This window comes from Zingiber officinale, chromosome 6A (assembly GCF_018446385.1).
Source record: "Zingiber officinale cultivar Zhangliang chromosome 6A, Zo_v1.1, whole genome shotgun sequence".
Taxonomy (NCBI): domain Eukaryota; kingdom Viridiplantae; phylum Streptophyta; class Magnoliopsida; order Zingiberales; family Zingiberaceae; genus Zingiber; species Zingiber officinale.
Genome location: NC_055997.1, coordinates 62871031 through 62891590, shown reverse-complemented (window position 1 = coordinate 62891590; position 20560 = coordinate 62871031). Strand labels below are relative to the sequence as shown.

Here is a 20560-nt window from a genome sequence, read left to right as displayed (position 1 = left end):
CACCTCGGGTCTTTGATTCTATATGTTTTACTCATGATCTTGATCCTAGCATTGATAAACTCTCTCCCCGGTCTCATAAGTGTGTTTTCCTTGGGTACCCAAGGTCTCAGAAAGGGTACAAGTGTTATTCCCCTACTCTTCGTCGGTACTTCATCTCTGTTGATGTCACATTCTTTGATTCAGTTTTATTTTTTGGGCCTCCCGCTTCCCAGTCTGAGATTTCTCCCTCTCCACCTGCACTAGTGACTATCTTTTGTCCTCCGGAGGCGCCTCTATCATCCCCAGCCTCGTCTCCTCCTTTGCAGGTTTATCAGCGTCGTCCTCGTCCTACTTTGTCGTCGACCAACCCTGAGACTGCCGTGGACACATCTTTGGAGCCAAGCCCTTCGTCGTTTCCTCCAGTCCCATCTCCTGACTCTAATATTCCTATTGCACTTCGAAAGGGTATGTGTTCCACTCATAATCCTTCTCCTCACTATGTTTCTTTGAGTTATCATCGTCTTTCTCCTTCCTATTATTCTTGTCTTTCTTCCTTGTCGTCTGTTTCTCTTCCTAAGACTGCAGGTGATGTCTTTGCCCATCCAGGATAGAAACAAGCTATGCTCGATGATATTTGTGCTTTACAGAGTAGTGGGACTTGGGACCTCGTTCCTCTACCACATGGGAAGTCAGTTGTTGGTTGTCGATGGGTGTATACGGTGAAGGTTGGTCCAGACGAGATGGTTGACAGACTTAAAGCGCATCTCGTCGCTAAAGGCTATACTCAGATCTTCGGATTGAATTATGGGGATACTTTTTCTCCTGTTGCCAAGTTGTCTTCAGTACGACTATTTTTGTCAATTGCTGCGATTCGCCATTGGCCTCTTTATCAGTTGGACATCAAAAATGCATTCTTACATGGTGATTTGCTCGAGGAAGTCTACATGGAGTAACCTCCGTGTTTGTTGCTCAAGGGGAGTCTTCTGGTTTTGTATGTCGCCTGCAGAAATCTTTATAAGGCCTCAAGCAATCACCCAGAGCATGGTTCGGTAGATTTAGTACTGTAATTCAACAGTTTGGCATGACTCGGAGCGAGGCTGACCATTCTGTCTTTTATCGCCACTCACTTACAGGTTGCATCTACGTAGTGGTTTATGTTGATGATATTGTCATCACATGTAGTGATCATCTTGGGATTTCACAAGTGAAACAACATCTTTTTAAATATTTCCAGACAAAGGACCTCGGCAAACTCAAATATTTCTTGGGGATAGAAGTAGCACAGTCTAAACAGGGGATCGTCATATCCCAAAGAAAGTATGCAATGGATATTTTGGAAGAAACAGGAATGTTAAACTCAAAGATAGTCGACAACCTTATGGATCCTGCCAAATCAGGGGGAGCCTCTTCCAGATCCTGAATGGTACAAGCGATTAGTAGAGAAACTAAGCTACCTTATTGTTACTCGTCCGGATATCTCATTTGCCGTAAGTGTAGTAAGTCAGTTTCTCAACTCTCCATGCAAAGAACATTGGAATACTGTGACTCACATTATTCGATATATGAGAGACGCACCAGGAAAGGATCTTATATGTAGACAAAGGACATACTCAAGTTATAGGGTACTCTGATGCAAATTGGGTAGGATCTCCCACTGATAGAAGGCCCGCTTCTGGGTTTTGTATATTTGTTGGAGGTAAGCTTGTTTCTTGGAAAAACTAAAGGCAGAATGCTGTGGCAAGATCCAGTGCAAAGGCAGAGTATCGAGCTATGACCATTACTAGTCAAGAACTTATATGGCTAAAACAATTGCTTCAGAAACTCAGGTTTGGGGAGGTTACACAAATGTCACTTATATGTGACAACCAAGCTGCTATATTGCCTCGAACCCAATTTTTCATGAGAGGACAAAACATATTGAAGTTGACTATCACTTTGTTGGAGAGAAAGTCATATAAGGAGAAATATCTACTAGTTTTGTCAACTCACATGATCAACTAGCAGATATATTCACTAAGTCACTGAGAGGTTCTCGAATTGACTACATATGTAACAAGCTGGGTGCATATGATCTATATTCTCTAGCTCGAGGGGGAGTGTTAGAATATTGTAAATATAATAATTAGGGGTATTATTGTAATTATGTTATATGTCCTCTATATAAGTCAATAACTCCGTGGTATCTAATACACGATTTTCTCTTAAATATTTCCTAATCAACACTAACTTAAAATATTGTTTTTTAATATTAATTTTAATAGAATTATTGTTTAGAAACTAGCTTTTAGATTGATTTTTAATTTATTTGTATTTTTTAATTAATAGTTTCAAACTATGCCATAGCAAAACTAAACCAAATTTTTTTATTTGATTCCAACTAAATTAAAATGGTTTCGGTTCGATTTGGATTTTTCTAAACCGAAGAATTTTGTTTTGGTTTCAGCTTTATTCACTAAACTAATAAATCAAATCATGTCCACCACTAGCACACAAGCCTGTAGAATAATTACGAGAATGTATAAACATTCTTATGATTCGATTCAATTCAATTGGTCAAGTGTCTTAGGCATCATTATAACTAGAGGATCTCTAGCTATTGAGAAAAAGTCACTATTTCATGCAAGCACTTGCAAGTCCAAGAGTGATAAGATATACTCTTTGAATTCAAGTCCATGCTAATAATAGGTGATTTTTCAAAAGGTAGGCATGTTTTAAGGATAAGATAACGAACTTGCCTATCTGGTGTCTACAAGCAAGAATACTTTTGAAGCATTGTTTGGCTCATATGATGACTAGGAATTGTACTATCTGATGCTAGAGAAATCGCTTGTATGAATGTTAAAAATTTATGCAAATTGCCACTGTGATTGAAGCTCTTCAAATGCTAGGATCATTGACCCAACATTTTTCATGAAGCTTTCGAAAAGATTTGGAGACCTAAGCTACAAAAATAATCTTTAATAAGATTAGAGAAAAGAGCACGTAGTAATGAGAGAAGCTAACCTTACTATCATCTTGTTCCGACCTTAACCAGTGTCTCTCCATCTGGTCAGCCTGTAAAAAAAGTTAAAGAAAATAAAACAAAGGCATTGTACTCTGATTATAAGTTGATAGAAAAATAATGATGCATAATTACACTAATGGACAGAATTATTGACCTTTTCCTCAGATTGCTCAAATTTTTTAAAGGGAGGCATTTGCTTTCCAATAGCATTCTTTTGAAACTAACAAACAAAAAAGGAAAGTCATGTCAGTATAAGTGTGCAAAAAGGGTTCTTAGTTAGCAAACAGGACATGTGATCCTACAGCTCACATGGTTGCAATATATCAGAGAAAAGTACAAGGGTACTGGATTACTAATGCAAAGAGCACTTGCTTCGCCTCTAAATTTTACAGTGAATAAAATAACAAACCACCTTGAAGAATTGGTTCTAAAGTTCTTGGATTTCACCAATTTTGCATATGCATAGTTGCAGATCTTCATGCATCCAGTTTGTGTTAAAAGACATTAAGAGGTAAGAAAACTATATCTAGTATTTTGTTAATTCTACATATACCGAAATGACTTCTTTACCCATATCCTCAGCACTGTTTCAAATGTAAATTATGAATTGGAAAAAAAAGAAGAATCTGAGATTTGATCAGAAGCCTATAGAATAAAGAATTTTCATAACATATAGAAGTTACAAGAGCAAAGGAAAAAAAATTGTAAACCAATCCAAACAAATGATTGAGAATATTGCTTCTCTATTTACATGTTGTTGGCTCTTATATTTTTCCCCCATTTGTAGCTAAAAAAATATTGTTTATTGAACTAATTAAGGATATGTACGAGAATATAACAACCTAATGACTTCACGCTGAGCAACTAAAGCATTTCCATCAAGGATTAGCTCTATGTTCCTATCTTTTTACACTAATTATGGACGAACTCACTACACACATTCAAGATACAGTACCGTGGTGCATGTTGTTTACATATATTATTTTGGTAGATGAAACACATGAAAGAGTAAATGCTAAATTAGAATCTTAGTAGGAAACACTAGAAGGGAAATGTTTTAGCTTTAGCAGAATAAAGAAAGAATATATGAAATTTAACTTTAGCAATATTAGACGTAATGAGATAATTGTTAAGATAGGAGATGACAAGTTGCCCGAAACCAAAAGCTTTAAATATTTAGGATCATTTTTGCAAAATGATGGAGAAATTGAGAGAGATATCTTACATAAAATACAAGCGGGATGGTTGAAATGGAGAAGAGCGTCGGGTGTTTTATGTAACTGTTAGAATAAGTAATATATTTGTAGGGGTATTTCTGTAATTATGTGCATACTTCTTTCCTATAAAAAGCCTAACCCGTGGTATCCAATACACGTGGTTTTCTTTTGAACATGGTATCAGAGCCAACCCTATTTTCTTAAGAAAATCCTAATTTCCTTTTTAAGTTTTCTCCGCCGCCGCTACCAACCCCGCCGAGCTCCCTCTTCTCTGTGCTCAAAACCCCTACTCGCATACCTCAAGCGCCGTCGCGACCATCGCTTCGCCCTGCAAACTGCTGACGCCGCAGGTCATCCCTCCTCGGGCGGCATCAACAAGGCTGTCGTCGAGTCCCTCCCCTACTTCCGCTTCCCTCCCCCCCTCGCGTGTTCCCGCAATCGGAGCCATCGACCTCTCCGCCTCCTCATGCGGGCACTAGTCGTCGAGCTACAGTCGCCTCTCAGCCGGCGACTCCCTTCTCTCCTCACGCGAGCACCACAGTCGCGGCTCTTCTCCGTCGCTGACACCACGACCTAGATCAAGGCGTCTTCCCCTGCAACCCGGCCTTCTTCGGACTAATTCCTTGCTGCTCCCTGTGCGTCTTCCCCTGTGACCCGCCAGAGCCACATCAACTCGCCTAGAAGGTTCTGGGGATTGTGTTCTCGCTGTACCTTCTTAGCTACATTGTGGGAGAATCTGAGTTGGAAGCCGATAAAGAAGGTCGAAGAAGTTGCTCCTTGATGCATGCTCTGGTTTAGCTTTAGCTGGTTGGAAGTGAGTAGAAGCTTCTTCTGTATTCTGCACATGAACAGGCACACGTTCTGTTGATGTCCTTCTATCCACTAATAGCTCAAGATCAGCACAGAAAGGCAGTTTAGTAGCATTCTCTTGATTTTGAATGGAGCCATCTTTGCTGTTTACAAATACGGAATAACCAACACAAACATATTTGAAGTTTGAGAGGGCGGAGAGTCCAACCTAATCAATGGCTACATCCGGCGTTCAAAGCTGGATACCTCAATCTTTACCAATTACATCACTGCACCCCTCTCTTCCGAGGGGTTGGATGGTAAAAATTACGTCTCTTGGGCATCTCACATTGAGCTTTGGCTTGTTGGACAGGGATATGAGACACATCTCACTCAAACTGAAGAAGATGTTCCAGTTGCTGATCACCCTCTATGGAAGAAGGTTGACGCTCAGTTGTGTTGTATTATCCGAGCTACCATCCATTCATCTCTTAGGAATGTCTTCCGTACTCACAAAACCTGCAAAGCCGTTTGGACACAGGCTCAACAACTCTTTACAAACACCTCTTGGCGACTCTATCAGGTTTGTGAAGATCTCATGACCATCCTCAATGACCATCAGATCAAGGATTCAATGTCAACTTATCTGGGTTCGGTCTCTAGCCTTCTTTGTGACTTCAATGAATGGCTACCGCCTGCGGTCACTCCTGTTGAAGAGCTTGAAAATCGAAAGAAATTTTTTATGTCTCTGGCTTTAAATGGTCTGCCCACAAATTATTTTCATGTCCGTGATCAGATCTTGGGCAGCCCCACAGAAGCTACCATGGACAATACCCGGGTGACTCTTCTCCGTGTCACGGCCAAAGTCTTGATGATGCCTTCTTCCGTTCCTGTCGACTCGTCAGCTTTGGTCTCTCGACACAAAGGACCTCCACCTCGCAAAGGGGGCAAAGGATGTCCTTGGTGTGATCATTGCCACCGACCGGGACACACGATTGATAAGTGTTGGAGTCTACATGGTCGTCCTCTTCGTGCTGCTCAGATTGTTCAGAGTTCTGTTGCTTCTTCAGCTTCCACTTCACAGTTAATACCTGATTCGACTCCTACACCTTCCTATACTGACTTTTTGAAATGGTTTGAAGATCGTCAGGCTTCTGGTTCCACTGCTCCCATTGCACACGCTGGTACTTCCTTTGCTGGCATATCTCATTCTTCGGTTCCTTGGGTTCTTGATTCTGGAGCCACCGATCATATCACTAGTAATAAATCCCTATTTTCCTCTATCACTACTTCTGGTAATTTACCAATGATCACCATGGCCAATGATTCCCAAACTCAATCCCAGGGTATTGGCATTGTTCATCCTTCTTCATCTCTTTCCATTCATAATGTTCTTTATGTTCCCGGAGCCCCCTTTAATTTATTATCGATAAGTCAACTTACTCGATCTCTTGATTGTGTCATTTCTTTTACTAACACATCTGTTTCCTTACAAGACCGGAGGACGGGGAGGATGATTGGCTTCGGATGTGAGTCTCATGGCCTATATCGGCTTCAACAACCCTCTCTGGTTGGTTCGACGGCGGCATCTCCACTTCTTATTCATGCTCAGTTGGGACATCCAGGTCTTAATAAGTTGAAACAGTTACATCCTAGTCTTTTTCACTTAAAGTCTATCTTGTGAGTCGTGTCAATTAGGTAAGCATGTTCGTAGTTCTTTTTCTCCTCGCATTGAGAGTCGGGCAATGTCTCCTTTTGCTTTGGTTCATTCTGATGTTTGGGGTCCGAGTCGTGTTTCTTCTACAATGGGGTCAAGGTATTTTGTTACTTTTATAGACGATTTTTCCCGTTGTACATGATTATATCTGATGAAGGATCGTTCAGAATTGTTTTCTATTTTTGAATCCTTTTTCCTTGAAATAAAAACTCAATTTGGTACTTCCCTTCAAACTTTGCAAAGTGATAATGCACGCGAGTATTTATCTACTCAGTTTCGTACCTTCTTGACATCTCATGGTGTGTTGCATCGCACGTCTTGCCCTCATACCCCTCAACAGAATGAGGTAGCAGAACGCAAGAATCGTCATCTCCTTGAGACCACTCGGACTCTTCTTCTCTATTCTCATGTCCCTCATCAATTTTGGGGTGATGTCGTACTTACTGCGTGTTATCTCATTAATCGCATGTCTTTATCCACTCTCCAGGATAAAATACCTCATCAGGTACTTTATACGCATCAGTCTCTTCATCTTTTACCACCTCGAGTATTTGGTTCTATATGTTTTGTTCATGCTCTTGATCCCGGCATTGACAAACTCTCTCCCCGGTTTCATAAGTGTGTCTTCCTTGGGTACCAACAGTCTCAGAAACGGTACAAGTGTTATTCCCCTACTCTTCGTCGGTACTTCATCTCTGCTGATGTCACATTCTTTGAGTCAGCTTCTTTTTTTGGGCCTTCCGCTTCATAGTTCGAGGTTTCTCCCTCTTCACCTGCACCAGTAACTATCTTTTGTTCTTCGGAGGCGCCTCTATCATCTCCAGCCTCGTCTCCTCCTTTGCAGGTTTATCAGCGTCGTCCTCGTTCTGCTTTGCCGCCGACCAACACTGACACTGCTGTGGGCACATCTTTGGAGCCAAGTCCTTCGTCGTTTCCTCTGGTCCCATCTCCTGACTCTGATGTTCCTATTGCACTTCGAAAGAGTATGCGTTCCACTCGCAATCCTTCTCCTCACTATGTTTCTTTGAGCTATCATCGTCTTTCTCCATCCTATTATTATTGTCTGTCTTCCTTGTCGTCTGTTTCTCTTCCAAAGACTGCAGGTGATGTCTTTGCCCATCCAGGATGGAAATAGGCTATGCTTGAGGAAATGAGTGCCTTATAGAGCAGTGGAACTTGGAACCTCGTTCCTCTACCTCCTGGGAAGTCAGTGGTTGGTTGTTGATGGGTGTTTACGGTGAAAGTTGGTGTAGACGACACGGTCAATCGACTTAAGGTCCGTTTCGTCGCTAAAGGCTATACTCAGGTATTTGGATTGGATTATGGAGACACTTTTTCTCCTGTTGCCAAGATGTCTTCTGTACGTCTTTTTCTGTCTATTGCTGCAATTCGCCATTAGCCCCTTCATCAATTGGACATCAAAAATGCATTCTTACATGGTGATCTGCTCGAGGAAGTTTACATGGAGCAACCTCCGTGTTTTGTTGCTTAGGGGGAGTCTTCTGGTCTTGTATATCGCTTGCGGAAATCTTTATATGGTCTCAAGCAGTCACCTGGAGCATGGTTCAGTAGATTTAGTACCGTAATTCAACAGTTTGACATGACTCGAAGCGAGGCTGATCATTCTATCTTTTATTGCCACTCATCTACTGGTTGCATCTATGTAGTGGTTTATGTTGATGATATTGTCATCACAAGTAATGATCATCTTGGGATTTCACAAGTAAAACAACATCTTTTCAAACATTTTCAGACAAAGGATCTCGACAAACTCAAATATTTCCTAGGGATAGAAGTGGCACAGTCTAAAGATGGGATCATTATATCCCAAAGGAAGTATGCAATGGATATTCTGGAAGAAACAGGAATGTTAAACTCAAAGACAGTTGATAATCTCATGGATCCTAATGTCAAACTCCTGCCAAATCAGGGGAGTCTCTTTCAGATCCTGAACGGTACAGGCGATTAGTAGGAAAACTAAGCTACCTTACTTTCACCCGTCCGGATATCTCATTTGCAGTAAGTGTAGTAAGTCAGTTTCTCAACTCTCCGTGCAAAGAACATTGGGATGCTGTGACTTGCATTATTCGATATATCAGGGGTGCACCAGGAAAGGGTCTTCTATATGAAGACAAAGGACATACTCAAGTTGTGGGGTATTCTGATGCAGATTGGGCAGGATCTCCCTTTGATAGAAGATCTACTTCTGGATTTTGTATATTTGTCGGAGGTAACCTTGTTTCTTGGAAAAGAAAAAAGCAGAATGTTGTGGCAAGATCCAGTGCAGAGGCATAATATCGAGCTATGGCTATAACCAGTCAATAACTTGTATGGCTAAAACAGTTGCTTCAGGAACTAAGATTTAGAGAGGTTACACAAATGTCACTCATATGTGACAACCAGGCCGTCATGCATATTGCCTCAAATCCAGTCTTCTATGAGAGGACAAAGCATATTGAAGTTGTCTGTCACTTTGTCAGAGAGAAAGTCATATCTGGATAACTATCTACTAGTTTTGTCAATTCACATGATCAGCTAGCAGATATATTTACTAAGTCACTAAGACTACATATGTAACAAGCTTGGTGCATATAATCTATATTCTCCAGCTTGAGGGGGAGTGTTAGAATAAGTAATATATTTGTAGGGGTATTTTTGTAATTATGTACATACTTCTTTCCTATAAAAAGCCTAACCCGTGGTATCCAATACACGTGGTTTTCTTTTGAACAGTATCTGTAAAGTACCTCTAAAACTTAAAGGAAAGTTCTATAAAACCGCAGTTAGACCTGCTATGTTATATGGAACTCATGAGCAGAAAATGAGAGTTAGAGATGAGAATGTCAAAGAGGATGTGTAGACATACGAGGATGGATAAAATAAGATATGAGAGCAATAGAAAGAAAGTCAGAGTTGCATCTATTGAGAAAAAACTCCAAGAGATACGTTTAAGATGGTACGAGCATGTACTTAGACAACCAATAAATGCTTTAGTTAGGTGATGTGAAACTATTACAAATACACATATCAAACAAGGAAGACCAAAAAAAACTTGGTTAACAATAATAAAATAAGATAAAATCTATTTAAGTATAGATGATAATATGCTAGGAGATAGAGCTCAATAACGTAAAAGAATCCATATAGCCGACCTCACCTAGTGGGATAAAACTTGGTTGTTGTTGTTGTTCAATATTTCTTTCCTTTAACTAACTCCATTTGTGAGAGGAGATTATTAAAATAAATAGTATGGTATCTAAATACTAGAGTAACTTAGATGGAACTTAACAACCATGCAAAGCCACTTCAAATGTGAGTTGCCTACTTGTAGTGTTAAAATTTCAGTCGCAATCTGATCAAATCGAAAAGTTTAGTATATCGATTTGGTTTCAGTGTGGATACTAAGTCCAAATTGAAAAGTATAGTTTATCAATTTGGTTTAGGTTGGGATACTAGGTCCAAATCGAAAAGATTAGTTTTCCGATTTGGTTTCAGTTTGGATACGAGGTAAATTTATTGATTTTGGTTAGGATTCAGGTAGAACCTATAAAAACCATCAAACCCGAACAGAACCATTAAATTTTGTATATATGTATAGGTGTATTTATAGCCAAATTAGTATGTTAATTATTATGATTTCTTGGCCTTATTGATACCCAAATCAACGCTAGCCTCAAAATATAATCTTTTAATATTTAATTTTAATAGAATTATTGTTTAGAAACTAGTTTTTACATTAATTTTTAATTAATGGTTTCAAACTAAGCCAAGCAAATCTAAACCAAAAAATTCCGTTTGGTTCAAGCTAAATTAAAATGATTTAGGTTCAATTTTGATTTGGATTTTTTTAACCAAAGAATTTCAGTTTGTTTTAGTTTTCTTCACTAAACTAATAAGCCAAATAATGTCCACCACTAGATAGCACACCAGCTTGTGGAATTATTACAAAAATGTACAGTGCACATCTTTGCTCAACATTCTTATGATTCATTTCAATTTCAATGGGTCAGCATAAATGCCACCATCGTTACTGCTATACATATCTATTATAAATAAAGGGCCTCTAGCCATCATTATGACTAACAAAAAGGTATTATTCATGGAGGCACTTTCAAGTCCAAGAATGACGGGATATACTCTTTGAATTCCAGTTTATGATAGCAATAGATGGTATTTAAATGGCGGGCCTTAAGTCTTCATTGGCATGTTTTAATGATAAGGTAGTGAACTTGTGTATTCAGTGTCTACGAGAAGGAATGCTTTTAAAGCATTGTTTAGGCCACACTTAGAATATATAATACGATATCTGAATACTAGAATAACTTAGATGAAACTTAACAACCATGCAAAGCCACTTCAATTATGAGTTGCATACTTGTAGTGTTAAAACTTCAGCCACAAATTCCAGAATGTCCTTTCATGGAGGCACTTTCAAGTCTATAGGTGACAAAAACCCTCTTTCAACTCTAGTTATAAGTCTTTTGTTGTAATAACTAATTTTTTAAAAGTCAACATCAACTCTTTGTTGCCAAATTCTAACGATAAAGCACCAACTTGCCTATCGATTCTTGCTAGTGTCTCCAAGAAGGTTTCCTTAAAAGTTTTAAAGAAATATTTGGCCAACACAGTTACTGGACACTGTACCTTCGGATGCTAGAGGAATCACTTGTATGCATTTTGCAAAGTCATTGAATTTTCAAAAGGAAATATAATGTAAAATAAGGACTGTCCACGTGATCGTGATCGAAGCTCTATAAATGTTAGGACTATCGATAGGCTTTCACAGAGCTTTTGAAGGGTTTAGAATTTGGAGAGCTAATCTACAAAATAAATCCTTAAAAAGATGCAGCAGTAAAATATAGTAACAAGAGATATTAACCTTGCAATCTTCCTGCTGCAACCTTCTGGAAGAAGTTTGTTTCTCTACCTTGTCATCCTATCAAGAGAAGGTCAAGAAGAAAATATAAACAAAAATATTTTACTAGGGTTTATCTGATAGAAAAAAAAATAAGGTTTGCCTTTTTTTCAGTTTGCTCTACCTTTTTAAAAAGGCATTCCTTTTGCTTTCCTTTAGCATTCTTTGGAAGCTAACCAGCAAAAAAGTAAAATCATGTCAGAATAAGTGCACAAGAGAGTTCCTACTTAAGCAAACAGGAGAAGTCATCCTTTTTTTATTTAATCGGTTATTGGAGTTCTTAAATGAATTGTGGGTTTAGTCCCACTTTTGATGTTTTACCTATAGGTCATTAAGTTGATTCGTTTATAAATAACATGTAATTGTTATCTCTTACTATAATAATATAATATTTCAACCCTCTCAACTATCCTCAAGGTCACATACCTGGAATATTTCTAAAAACGAAACAGATATCCTCAAGCTTCTTTTCTTTTTCATCAACTTCTCCAACTTTTTCTTCTTGTCAATCTTTCCAAATTTCATATCATTAAATTGTTCAAATCTAGGGGGAACACAATATGCATCTAAAATGTTTAAAAATATACTATGGTGGTAAGAAGTTGGTTCTAATTCCCTGAATTGGCTAAAAACTATCACTACTTTACACATTTAGAGTCAAGAAACTACAATTAAATGATTGGAGACTGACACGAGATATCTGTACAAACCAAGGATTGAAATATCGTGTCGAGACAAAATATTTCGTTCCGCCCGTCGACCGAAACTACCTGGCACCAGGGCAGCCACGTCACGCAACCTTTGCGGTCGCCGTAGAAGGCTCGCGTGACCCTTCGGCCACACTGGAGGGGTCGCGCGACCCTAGCAGCCGCGTCAGAGGTCGCAATGTGTCGACTGATTTTTTTTTAATTAAAATTAAACTTAGATTCATTATCTCAATCAATTCTTAACTATGATAGAGATACTTCAAAGAGGCTTAACAAATTCAGTTCCATGCCTGTATTTAGTAGTTAACAAATTCACTAAATTTATTATTCACTAGATTTAACTATGATGAGATTAACATTGAGTAATGTCATACAACACCACTTGACACTGTTAGAGGACTTCATCATTTGATGATTTGAATGCCATCACCTCATTTTTAGCAGGAAAGTGTCATCACGTCATTTTTAGTAGGCAGCCTCACCATGCCTACAGACCACCTATATGATTATGAAGCTATGAAGTTTGTCCATGTTTCAACCTTACACAAGCCATCCATTTCTACACTGATTTGACTGCGTAGAGAAAATTTGAATATGTATGCTAAAAATCACAAATGTTATTTCTACTATTAATCGTGTAGTCATTAAAAATTTAAGAGTGTGAGAACAAATGTATATTAGAATGGAGCGATGGCAATAAAGAAATAGGATATTCCACTATGAAATGATCATACTCATAAGAATCGTGATTATCATCATCAAGTTATGTTCATCCCGACTTCAGTAGTTGGCTATGTGGATCTATCTCTCCTTTGGATCTATTTAAGACTATAGCACTTGATATAAATATGCATAAAAAGCAAAGCAACAGATACAAATTACTGATATTGCAAATACCATTAGTAAATAATATCTCCAAAATCATTGTTAACATGGTGTGGAGCCATATTGTCTTCTTTGATATATGTTTGGTGAAAACTATGAGTACAATGCAACCCAAATGGCTTCCCTTCCCACCTAACACCTCAAACTTCTCCATTTCCTTGTTCAACCATCTTCTATGCACATAGCATCTCCTCAATCATGTTTGGTTAATCTATTCATGTTAAAGCTTGCAAACTTCACCACAGCTACAGATTATGTCCCTTCCAGCCAACATCTATATAGCATTGTTGACTCTTTACTTCCCTCAGGCTTGTTGACTCTTTTCCATGTCCTTCAAGTTAAAGTATCGCTTTCTGTTTGCCGCATTATGACATGCTATTGTCAATTGTTTGTTTAAGTATCTTTTTCCTTTTCAGATTTGATCATCATCGATGTGTTGGCCCATGTTCATCCAACCACTGGTTTTCGTATCCAGTTTGTCCACATTTTAGAATGCAAAAATGACCTTTCAGCTTGGTTTTGGTCGTCTGATCTCACAGTACGTGGTAATCCAAAACTGCAGCATCGATGGGCATGCCATAATCAAACTGTTTATTCTAAATGAATGTTTAGATCATCGTGGGGCTAAGTAAGCTATCTAATTAAACATTATGAAGTAACTTAGAGATCTCTACAACATTTGACATCTACTCATTCATAATCCTATCAACTTTGATCGTGATTATGCAACATTCAACAAACTGTAGCATCTTCATTTCAAGTGGTTGGTAGCACATACTTAGCTGCATCTTAATTTGCAGTCAAACAGTTGTTGTACTAAGCCATTTCACGGATGTGTCACTAAAGAAATTCCATAAGTAATAAATAAACAAGGAAACTCCTAGGACTTGGGTAAAGGCGAAAAATTAGAATCACCTGAACATTTTCCGCGCCTTTCTTTGCTCTAACCTGCGAATCGAAATCATAAAATTCTCCGATCATTACCAAGCAAAGAAGACATATGCCCAATCCGATCCAGAAAAAGAAAACCCAAAAAGCAATTACAACCTTGGGTTTCCTCCGTTTTGGAGGATGATTGAACTTGCAGGCAGAACCAAATTTACAGGCCCCGGTCTTCATATAAAATGCGCAATCGGGCGCCTCGGATCTCTGAGGGAACTGCATCGGGACCTCCTTCTCCGCCTCCTCCACCCCTTTCTTGGGAGACCCAGGATCGGGGTCCACACCAGCATTTGCTTGAGCTACTGCGATCCCCGGGGCATCGACGCCGTTTCCAGGCTTCTCCCCCACCTCCAACCTAGCTACATCTGCAAGCACGACGTCCAAGGAATGCAACGACGGAGAAGGAGGAAGTTCATCGTTGTTCAGGACAAGTTTCGCCTCGACGAACCCCATTCGCCCGTCGCCAGCATGGACAGGGCGGCGGAAATAAAGCGAAAGCAATCGGAATATGAGTCACTGGCCGCAGGAGTCAAAGAAGTCTTCGCCTTTTTCCATTGGATTTATTCGTGTGGCTTGGGATCCTGTGTATTCTTTGGAGCACCACGTCAAGAAACAAGATTTTCATTTGTCAAAATATACGGGACCGACTCTTGATTCATTACGTGGCATTTGTGTGAGACATTAGAGGCGTTCCAAATGCTGAGGCGTGTTTGGCCGAACTAGGTGTTTATGTAAATGAATCAAATGGTTCGCGAGTTATTCAGAGTTCGGTTCGATAAAAAATTCATTCGTTTATCTTATCGAGCCAAGCTCAAGCTCGAGCTCGATTTCGAGCTCGACAGTTTTATCGAGCCGAACTCAAGCTTAAGGATATTCGACTCGTGAGCTCGCGAACATGTTCGTTTGTAGGCTCACAAGGCAAAAAAACGAGCCTTTAAACGAGTCTTAAATCGAACAAAAAAACAAGTTCTAAAACGAGCCAAAAAATAAGTTCTAAAACGAACCTTAAAACGAGCTTTAAAATGAATAAAAAGAACGAGCTCTAAAACGAACCCGAGCTCGCTTAACGAATTAGGCTAGTTTAGTATGATAATCGAGCTAATAACGAGCCAAGCTCAAACTATTCGCGAGCTTGATAATTCCAAAACGAGTCGAGTTTGAGCCTTGTAATAAAAGTTCGATTCGAGCTCGAGCCGAGCTCGAGCCCGAATATAACTTAAACGAGCCGAGCTCGAACCTAATACTGTTCGGCTCGATTCGGCTCGTTTACATCCCTAGTGTTCATGGTACATCTCGTGCGTTGATAAAAACGGGCTGTTAATTTCACAACCGGATGACGAACCATTAGTCTACCGATTGTGACGAAGCCAATGATGGAGCCAGGATTTATTATCTAGTTGGGCTAAAAACATTTTAACAATAAAATAAAATAACATATATTCATTAGGCATGAACAAATAATAATCAAAAAATAAAATTAAAATTGTCGATAGTAAAAATTTTGATTAGCAATGTATTTTATGATAGAAATTTAATTATGTCACTAATTTAGCTAAGAAATTTAAAAGCTATTGCTAAATATAATGATGAAATTAAATTTTTATCACTAATTTTCTTAATATTTTTAAAAATGCATATTGAGAGAAACCTATAATATTATTATACAAAAATATTCTAGAAAATATCTTTTACAAGACACATAGAATAGTTATAACATGTATCTTTTATTTCAACTTAAATTCATACAAAAAATCATTTATCAACCAAACAAATAAGAAAATGATAAATACTAAAAATATATCAGAATGCCAATTATCAAAACATTTATAAAGGTCTAAAGTTGAGTAGAATCACATAACTTATGAGACTAGACTAACACATTGAATAGGTAACTAAAATTCTTGAGTTGAAATCATATCAAATTCTAGACAAAAGGTAACTATAAAAACAAATTTAACAGTAACACTAAAGTTAATCCTTAGGTCATTGCAGATAATAGTATTGTGAGCAACATCAACAAAGGTGACCTCATAGTTTTTGTAGGTCGAATCCTGCAAAACACGAGAGTGCAGGTTAATTCATTGGCAAATCCAAGATATCGAGAATACCTTGATGCATTAAGCTCAATAACATGAAATGGAAAACTAACCTCACCTTATTAATCCAAAATATCAGTCTAAGTTGAGTGGCCAAAATCAAGTTCTACAAATACATCTTCTTTAGTTCTGGAAAAGAAAATCATATTTGAAACCGATAGAAAATCAAAATCTAACAAAAGATTAATATATGTTCAAATAACTTTCAAACATGATATGTCACATGCCAATGTAAATGTAACCAAGTATAACATCTCGACTAAACATTTAAAATATCTGGAAAAAATATTTGATGTCCTAAATACACTTAAAGAAAAATTCTATAGTTTTCGACTTCGACAAATTATTTGATGTCCTAAGTAGTTTGATCCATGATAGTGTAGGAAGAAGTTTATAATAGTATCACCCAAAGTTCCCCTATTGACTTTGGAATCCCATGGACAAGGATGGTAAAAGACTAGGCTTTAGAGGTGATCCAGTAATATAATCTAACTTCCTTTTTGAAATACTTTTATACTCCTAAAAATGACAACAAAAAGTAAGTCAATTACTAGGTTACAATAACTTAATCTGAGAAAACAACACTCACAACAGATTCTTGCGAAGTAAAGAAGACTAAAAGCTGAACAGGTTATGACATATAAAGCGGCAAAGTGGTCGACCCAAAGCCTACAAAATTTCAATATGCAAAAACCTTGGTTAAAGTTCAACAGTGAATGATATAAAAGCAGACAATTTTATCTCAAACTTTCAATTTCACCTAGTAAATGCATACCTTCAATACCAAACTAAGTTTTGTGTTCTAGTGTGCAATATGCATACCTTCAATACCAAACTCCAAAGATACAAAGATGATCCATACACATTCCATTGAAGTTTTGATTTATGATTCTTCAAAGTATAATATTCATCAATTATAGAATCTGAATCAATACTTGAAGCAAACTCTCTTTAAATAATCATAGAATCTGTCAGAAAATCCTCTCCCATTCTATTACGAAGAATTGTTTTAATATGCTTCATAGATGAAAATGCACGCTCTGTAGTTGCCGTAGAAACATGCAAAGTTAAAACTAAACGGATCAACTTATCAATCAAATTATAGTATTGCCATTTTTTTGTTTCAAATAACCCTCGACACAATTATGAGATAGTGGACATTTTTCTAAAAATTTCATGACAAACTACATCGAGCTCATAATGTTGTAGTTGACACATCAAATTATGCATTTCTTGTTCAGTGAAGTCCTCAGGATAATACTTCTCAGTAAGCATACAAATCTTATCAATGTTGAAGCACTTAAAATTATCTTTTGGATCCAAAGTAGAGCTAAGCATAAGAAGTTCTACTATCTCATCACTGAATCTAGAGTTTAACTCTTCTAACTGAAAATCTATTGCAACATTATATTGGAATGTATACTAAAAGCCTAGCTTTTTGTATAAATATTTATTTAGAAATAAGAATCATATTGGTCAAATGTCTACATTTATGCTAAGTGTAGTTGTCCATTTAATTTATATTGTAGATAACATGGTGTGAGGAGACACACAGAAGCTCATGTTATCAGTTCCTTATAAATTATAAATAGTTGTTCACAACCAAGATGGAATGAGACAAACCATTGGAGTGGTTGTAGTGTAATTAGGTATTAGTTTATCTTGACTAATAAATTACACTAGTACACTCTGAGTGTATTGAGCAGGACTATTTGAGGTAGTTTCTTTTTATACTGACTATACAAAAGAACAATACCTCTGTTATTATGGAAGTGTGTACTCTTAATCATGATATAATAATAAATACATATACTTAATATTTATTTCTTTAATTTATCAAAAGATGCGATTTAGCTCGTTAAATCAATAGGTCTGATAAGTTGGGAAATGATATTATTTATATGATGTGTTGTTGATTATAGAATGAAACTGTGTCCTAGTAATCTAGGTTGATGATGCCCCCTTGAGGAGCTCATAAGGATTGTCATGTAAACCCTGCAGGTGGACTTAGTCTGACATGACGATAAGGTTGAGTGGTACTACTTTTGGAGCTAGATATTAATTAAGTGAGTTGTCAGTAACTCATTTAATTAGTGGACATTCAATAACTTAAACACAGGGAGATCAACACACTCATGATAAAAAGGAGTCCATATAGTAATATGGGATTGGTGCAGTAGTTCAATAATAACTCTTTAGTGGTATGAGTTATTATTAATAACTCGAGTTGAGTGTTCAGGGCGAACACGAGAACCTCAAGTTCATCGGGAGATCAAAACCAATTCCTCTTCTCCGTCCCTATCGTAGCCTCTTATTTATAAAGTTTTATACCCACCTAAATCTACCTTCTTACCCATCCATAGGTGGCCGGCCAAGCCAAGCTTGGAACCCAAGCAAGGGTCGACCAAGATAAGACTTGGATGGATCAAGTGGTGGCCGACCCTAGCTTGGAGCCCAAGCAAGGGTGGTCGGCCACAATTAAAATAAAAAGGATTTTATTTTAAAATCTTTCCTAATGTGGAAGACATAATTTTAAAAGAGAGTTTTCAAAATTAAATTTTACCTTTTATAGTTTCTACAAAGGATTAAGAGAAAGGTTTGATATATTTCCTTATTTGTAGATTGAAAGGAAGATTTTAATTTTGGAGAAAACTTTCCTTATTGTAATCATCCACATGTTTTAATAGAGAGATTTTAATTTATAAAAATTTCTTTTTATAACCAACCATGAAAGGCATTTTTTAAAAGAGAAATTTTTATTTTAAAAATTTTCGAAAACAAATTAGGAAGTTTTAATTTTGTGTTTAAAACTTTTCTTGTTTGGAGGATTTGATATGGCCGACCATTGAAAGGTTTATAAGAAAGTTTTTTATTAAATTTTCCTTCTTAGACATTGGCAAGGAAAATAAGGAAATTTTAATTATAAAACTTTCCTTATTTGCCAAGACCAAGGAATATAAAAGAGAGGGTAGAGGTGCCTCACTTTAGATAACACATGTATTATTCCTCTCCTCTCTTCCTTGGTGGTGGCCGGCCCTCATCCTTCCTCTCCTCCTTTTCTTCTTCTTTGGTGGCCGGCGGCATCAACCCTTGGAGCTTGGTTGGTGGCCGGATTTTACTTGGAGAAGAAGTAGAGAAAGGAGGCTTTGTTTCTTAGCATCCCTTGGAGCTTGGTTGGTAGCCGAAGTTCTTCATCTCAAGGAGATTATTGGTGGCCGAAACTTGCAAGAAGAAGAAGGAGGCTTGGGTGGATTCTCGTCTCGGTAGATTGTCACCCACACGACGTCCGAGATAAGAAGAGGAATACGATAGAAGATCGTGAGGTCTATAAGCTATAAAAGATATAACTAGTTATTAGTTTCCGAATCATAACTAGTTTATTCTTTTGTTTAGATCTTGAAATACCAAACACAAGAGGCTAATGATTCTAGGTTTCAAATTTATGATTCAACTTTGTGTTTCTTTTATTTTTCGATCTTGTGATTCGATTGTTTTTAATGGTTAAATCTAGTGTTACTATAAGGAGATTAAATATTGAATTTCATTGAAAGGCTTTGTCTAGGAAGTGGTGGATAATCCCATACCCAAGAAGGCCTAGTACCTCACCATGTTTAACCTGGAAGTCGAACTCTTAAATAAATATTTAATCAAATTTGTAACATAGGTGGATATGGATTAATAATGTTAAGCATCGTTTGCGATCCAAGTCTAAACCTCTAAGAATAGATAAGTTGAATTTGGAATCAATAATGTTAAGTTCTGTTTGCGATTCCAAATTTAATTTCTAAAGAACACAATAGGTTGTTCGGAATGGTTCGGGACTTGTACAAAATTTTTATACAGGGGAACTAGTACGATATTCTAAGTTGCAACCAACAATTGGTATCAAAGCTAGGGTTTGCTTCTGTGTGTTTGGTTTTTAGTTTAATTATGCACATGTCATACATATTTTAGGCAGGATAATAGTAGGATGTGTAAATAGATTTAACTCTGTGGTTGCAGGCATCCTAGATCTAACTATTATGGCCCTAATGTGATTGTGTGTGATTGGATCCTTGGACATGTCGAGGGCATTTTATGTGTGTGCATGATTGTATGTATTAAATACAACAAGAGAAGTATTAGTTTTAGGATTTTACATTTTTGTTTCGATCTAGATTACATATACATTCCTTCGTAGAATATAAGATCGATAAATGTAAAATTCTATTTTTGTCGCCGATCGTATCCTTGTGAGGTGTGATGTTGTTTGAGGACCAGAGACGCAGCGGAAAAGGAAGCAAGATGGATGCAGCGACTGGACCCGATT

General features: G+C 37.5%; 1 protein-coding gene across 9 annotated transcripts in view; it reads right to left on the bottom strand.

Annotated features, from left to right (window-relative positions):
• The window catches only part of LOC121996435 (zinc finger CCCH domain-containing protein 65-like), a 39955-nt gene extending 25256 nt beyond the window's left edge, over nt 1-14699 (bottom strand). For 8 of the 9 annotated variants that reach the window (XM_042550407.1, XM_042550409.1, XM_042550411.1 and 5 more), the window contains exons 1-6: nt 14261-14699; nt 14129-14161; nt 11746-11793; nt 11586-11642; nt 3138-3203; nt 2983-3033 (exon numbers count right to left, since the gene is read on the bottom strand). In XM_042550407.1, the coding sequence (XP_042406341.1) occupies nt 2983-3033; nt 3138-3203; nt 11586-11642; nt 11746-11793; nt 14129-14161; nt 14261-14608 (603 nt within the window). In that variant the 5' untranslated portion in view covers nt 14609-14699. The remainder of the gene's footprint in view (nt 1-2982; nt 3034-3137; nt 3204-11585; nt 11643-11745; nt 11794-14128; nt 14162-14260) is intronic. The other variant, XM_042550408.1, reaches the window with a different exon arrangement.
• Between the last annotated feature and the right edge of the window lie 5861 nt (nt 14700-20560).